Source organism: Triticum aestivum, chromosome 2D, assembly GCF_018294505.1.
Source record: "Triticum aestivum cultivar Chinese Spring chromosome 2D, IWGSC CS RefSeq v2.1, whole genome shotgun sequence".
Taxonomy (NCBI): domain Eukaryota; kingdom Viridiplantae; phylum Streptophyta; class Magnoliopsida; order Poales; family Poaceae; genus Triticum; species Triticum aestivum.
Window position 1 is genome coordinate 314,273,740 of NC_057799.1, and position 4,702 is coordinate 314,278,441.

General features: G+C 53.8%; 1 protein-coding gene across 2 annotated transcripts; it reads left to right on the forward strand.

The window, feature by feature from the left end:
* The first annotated feature begins 337 nt into the window (after positions 1–337).
* On the forward strand, positions 338–4,046 carry LOC123052904 (AP2-like ethylene-responsive transcription factor CRL5). Of its 2 annotated transcripts, none has more exons than XM_044476265.1 (8): positions 338–995; positions 1,101–1,623; positions 1,707–1,792; positions 1,913–1,921; positions 2,030–2,118; positions 2,215–2,288; positions 2,366–2,493; positions 3,087–4,046. In XM_044476265.1, exons 1-8 carry the CDS (start codon positions 713–715, stop codon positions 3,698–3,700), a joined length of 1,806 nt encoding a protein of 601 aa, XP_044332200.1. In that variant the 5' UTR covers positions 338–712; the 3' UTR covers positions 3,701–4,046. The 2 variants fall into 2 exon arrangements, with proteins under 2 accessions (XP_044332200.1, XP_044332201.1); XM_044476266.1 differs by having other exon boundaries at positions 340–995; positions 1,710–1,792.
* The last annotated feature ends 656 nt before the right edge of the window (positions 4,047–4,702 follow it).

Here is a 4,702-nt window from a genome sequence, read left to right on the forward strand (position 1 = left end):
AGAAATAAAGTTGCATTGAGGAGACCTGCATCTGCTGTGAGGTGACAAGTTGTGCAGTGCAGTATCTACATGCCTCTGCTTGAATGCTAGTAGACCTAGTACAACAAAGAAAGTACTACATACATACCTAGCTAGCTACCTGATGGCTACACCCATACATACTGTACCACACAGAATCAATACTATACACACACACAAACAGCAACATGCCCATGCAATGCAAGTTTCCTTCGTCTTTTCCTTTGTGTCATTGTGACCAGAGCGAAGAGAGAGAGAGCCGCGGGGGGGGGGGGGGGGGGGGGGGGGGGGGGTTCTACAGATCCCAAGCTGAGGCATGAGAGAGAGTGTGTGTTATTGTATTGGTCTGATCGTCATAATAAACGCCATTAAGAGCTTTTTTTTGGGGTCACATATAGAGAGCAGCTCAGCTCAGCTCATTCCTTTTGCTTACTTTAAAGCCACGCGCAAACGCGAGCAGAAACACACTTGCTCACTTCATCTTCGCCTTCATCCTCATCTTCATCTTCTCTCCCTCCTCCTACTTCTTCTTCTTCTTGCCCCATCTCCATTTCAAGCAATGCGGGGAGGGCATTGACCATTAGCTGGTCTATCTCTATCCATTGTTCACCAGTGCCGCCACCGATCGACCTCCAACTCATTCTTCTTTCTCGTCGATCTATCTCTAGCTAGCCAGATAGCTTGGCTCTGCAGGATGACCAACAACAACGGCAATGGCAATGGCGGCAGCAACGCGGCGGCGAGTGGCTGGCTGGGCTTCTCGCTCTCGCCGCACATGGACGAACACAACCACGTGCAGCAGCAGCAACAGCACCAGGGCCTATTCTACCCCAGCTCCGTCGCCGCCGCCTACAGCCTCGGCGGCGACGTCGCCACCGACGGGTACTATTCGCAGCTAGCCTCCATGCCTCTCAAGTCAGACGGCTCCCTCTGCATCATGGAAGCTCTACGCCGAACCGATCAACAAGATCACCACGGTACGTACTTCATCACCGGAAATATACACACATATTTCCTCCGTCGACCGAGATCAGTCATTAGGTTCTTGGAGTTCATGGCGTGATTCCGGTTTCATTAACCAGGTCCGAAGCTGGAGGACTTTCTGGGCGCGGGGCAACCGGCGATGGCGCTGAGCCTGGACAACACCTCCAACTTCTATTACTACGGCGGCGGTGGCGGAGCCGGTGGGCAACACGGACAGAGCCACGGCGGCAGCTTCCTGCAGCAAGCATACGACGTGTACAGCGGGCCCGCAACGGCATCGGTGCTGGCGGCCAATGAGGACGCCGCGGCAGCCACGGCCATGGCGAACTGGGTGCAGGTCGCGCGCGGTGCCACCGCGTACGCCACAGCCGAGAACGTCTTGTCCGCGGCGGCGGACCGGCAGCAGCATCTTCACCACCACCCTCTGGCACTCTCCATGAGCTCCGCCGGGTCGCTCTCCAGCTGCGTTACCGCGGGGGCCGAGTACGGCGGCGTCGGGGCGACGGTGGACGGCGGGCGAAAGCGCGGCGGCGCGACGGCGGGGCAGAAGCAGCCGGTGCACCACCGCAAGTCCATCGACACGTTCGGGCAGCGCACGTCGCAGTACCGTGGCGTCACCAGGTACACCCCAGCCCACCCCATCAGCACGTGATTAATTAGTCGGGGCAACAAGTAGAGCAGGAGATTAACGTGTGGTTAATTAGCAGGCATAGGTGGACGGGGCGGTATGAGGCGCACCTGTGGGACAACAGCTGCAAGAAGGAAGGCCAGACCAGGAAAGGGAGGCAAGGTACTTGAGCCTAACCGACCCCTAAAGCAAGATTAATCTCTATCATTAGTGGCTAACCAAGCTTATTAACCAATGTCCCCGCATGGTGATGAACTAACCACTCGGCCGCTGGCTATGCAGTTTACCTCGGTAAGTAGTGCAATGTACAATGTAATACAGTACTACTATTGTGTACTACGTGTTCATGCTCTTGTCGGGGAGTAGTGCGGTAAAAAGGTTAAAAAATCCATTTTACAGGAGGATATGACATGGAGGAGAAGGCGGCGAGAGCCTACGACCAGGCGGCGCTCAAGTACTGGGGCCCTTCCACCCATATCAACTTCCCGGTAATCCCTTAAATTACATGTGCTACATCTATACGTATTTACCTTTTCTCGGTTTAATCATAGTTTGATTACTGATATGGTGTTTTGTTGGTGCAGCTCGAGGACTACCAGCAGGAGCTGGAGGAGATGAAGAACATGACGAGGCAGGAGTACGTGGCACACCTTAGAAGGTAATATTAATGGAGGTGGTCTATATATATATATGTGAACGGGAAGGAAGAGTGATTTGAGTGGCGCGTGCATGCAGGAAGAGCAGCGGCTTCTCGCGTGGCGCGTCCATGTACCGTGGCGTGACCCGGCACCACCAGCACGGGCGGTGGCAGGCGCGCATCGGCCGCGTCTCCGGCAACAAGGACCTCTACCTCGGCACTTTCGGTACGTCACAGCCACTCTCTCTAGATCCTTAGAACTTCCGTGGCGCTGTGCCCATGGGCATGCTCGCGAGCGGTGACGCAGATGGTGTCGCGGCTGGAGGGCGCATGCCGGGCGTTCCGGTCTCAATCATCATACGTGTCGTTGCAGGGAAATGATTCTCCTCTCCCTGCCAAAGTTAGAATGTTTTCTTGCTTTAAGCTTCTTCTTTTCTCATGCTCTCTCTCTCTCTCTCTCTACACAAATATCTCATTCTCTCTCTCCTCCCTCATGTGTGTGTGTGTGTGTGGTCCTGTGCATGCGTGACCGATTCTCTCTCGCTCGCTTTTGCATAAGGCTGGACTTTCCTAGTTTTCGCACTGTCCCAAATCGCACGCGCGCTCTCCGGCTTTTGCATGCCTCGTCGCCGTCGTCTACCTTTGACCATGGCGCCAGCCAGTCATCATGGCGCGGCCGCGCGTTTCCTTCCTTTGTTCAGACTTCAGAGTTGTCCAGACTTGAGATCGTTCCATATCCAATGATTCTTGCATGCATGTGCATTGTGCAGTAGCTGTGTATACGTAGTACGTTTCAATGATGGGTGCGCGTGGTTGCAGGCACCCAGGAGGAGGCCGCGGAGGCGTACGACATCGCCGCCATCAAGTTCCGGGGCCTCAACGCCGTCACCAACTTCGACATCACCCGCTACGACGTCGACAAGATCATGGCCAGCAACACGCTCCTCCCGGGCGAGCACGCCAGGCGCAACAAGGACGACAACGCCGCGCCCCTGCCCCTCCCCGCCCCCGACGACTGCGCCGCCTCTGCCCTGGTGCCCGTGTCCACTCCGGGGACGGACACCGGCGGCAGCGGCCAGCACCGCTACCACGACGTCATGTCCTCGGGCGAGGCCTTCTCGGCGCTACACGACCTGGTCACCGTGGACGGCCACACCGCGCAGGGCGGGAACGGCGCGCACGTGCACATGTCGATGTCGGGCGCATCGTCGCTGGTGACGAGCCTGAGCAACTCCCGAGAGGAGAGCCCAGACCGGGGCGGCGGGCTGTCCATGCTCTTCGCCAAGCCGCCGCAGCAGCCGGCCACGACAACGGCGGCGTCCCCGAAGCTGATGAGCACTCTGAAGCCGCTGGGCTCCTGGGCGTCGTCGGCGAGGCCGGCCGCCGTTTCCATCGCTCACATGCCCATGTTCGCCGCGTGGAGCGACGCATGAATGAGCACTCGGTCGGACATGTAGCAAGCCCACGGCGCATGCATGGGATGGCAATGGCGTGCAGTTTTTAATTAGTAGGTCGGCGACGTGATTAAGGATTAGCAAGTACCATTGGCTGCAGTTGGTGGTGTAGTAATAGTAGTAGCATTAGCGGTATCGAGATTACTCCTGCGACTTAAGATCGAAGAAATGCACGGTGTGGCCTCCCCTGTTTCCTTCCTTACCGGTGGAGAAGGGGTTTTGTAAAATGGAGGCCACCGGTGCATCTCTTCCAAATCCCAAAATCAAATATTATAGCTAGCTAGCTCCACTAATTGAAGTTTCCTGGTTGGTAACCATTTCATCAGATGTGGCATCTTTGTTCATCAGCCTGACCTACGGTCTCACCTTTTGAAAATTGACTAAGTCATCATGGACGCATCACTATCGATCAAAACGTGCATCTTACTGGTAAAAGAATAATCTGCATGAATGAGACAATAATCTGTATTCATGAAACACCAAAGTGTAAAATCTGTTGGCAATTCCTCTTTCCAATCCTGTCTCGGATCATTGCCCATATGTCATCTCAATTGGTACTAGCATACCAAAGGCACAAGTTTTTAGATTTGAAAACTTTTGGCTTAAGCATCATAATTTCAAAGAGACAGTTCAAGCTAATTGGCAACAACCTCTGATGGCAAGTGACAGTGCTAAATTGATCACTGCTAAGTTTAAAATGCTCAGAAAAGGCCTAAAAATTTGGAGCAAGAACATTTCAAATTTAGCTGGCAGCATTCAGGCAACCAACAATGTTATATTGATGTGGGTCCACTTTGAGGAATATAGACTGCTCAATGACAGTGAACACAATAGCAGAGAAATGCTCAAGGAACATATGTTAAAACTTCTATCCTTCCAGAGAATCTGTTGAAGACAAAGGGCAACAATTAGGTGGGTTAAATTTGGAGATTAAAACTCTATGTTCTTTCAAGCAAAGGCCACCATCAAATACAGACATAA

Coding starts and splice junctions, on each gene's coding strand:
- LOC123052904 (XM_044476265.1), top strand. CDS start 713: ATGACCAACAACAACGGCAATGGCAATGGCGGCAGCAACGCGGCGGCG. Junction 2,119..2,214: donor CCACCCATATCAACTTCCCG/GTAATCCCTTAA, acceptor TTGTTGGTGCAG/CTCGAGGACTACCAGCAGGA. Junction 2,289..2,365: donor TACGTGGCACACCTTAGAAG/GTAATATTAATG, acceptor GCGTGCATGCAG/GAAGAGCAGCGGCTTCTCGC.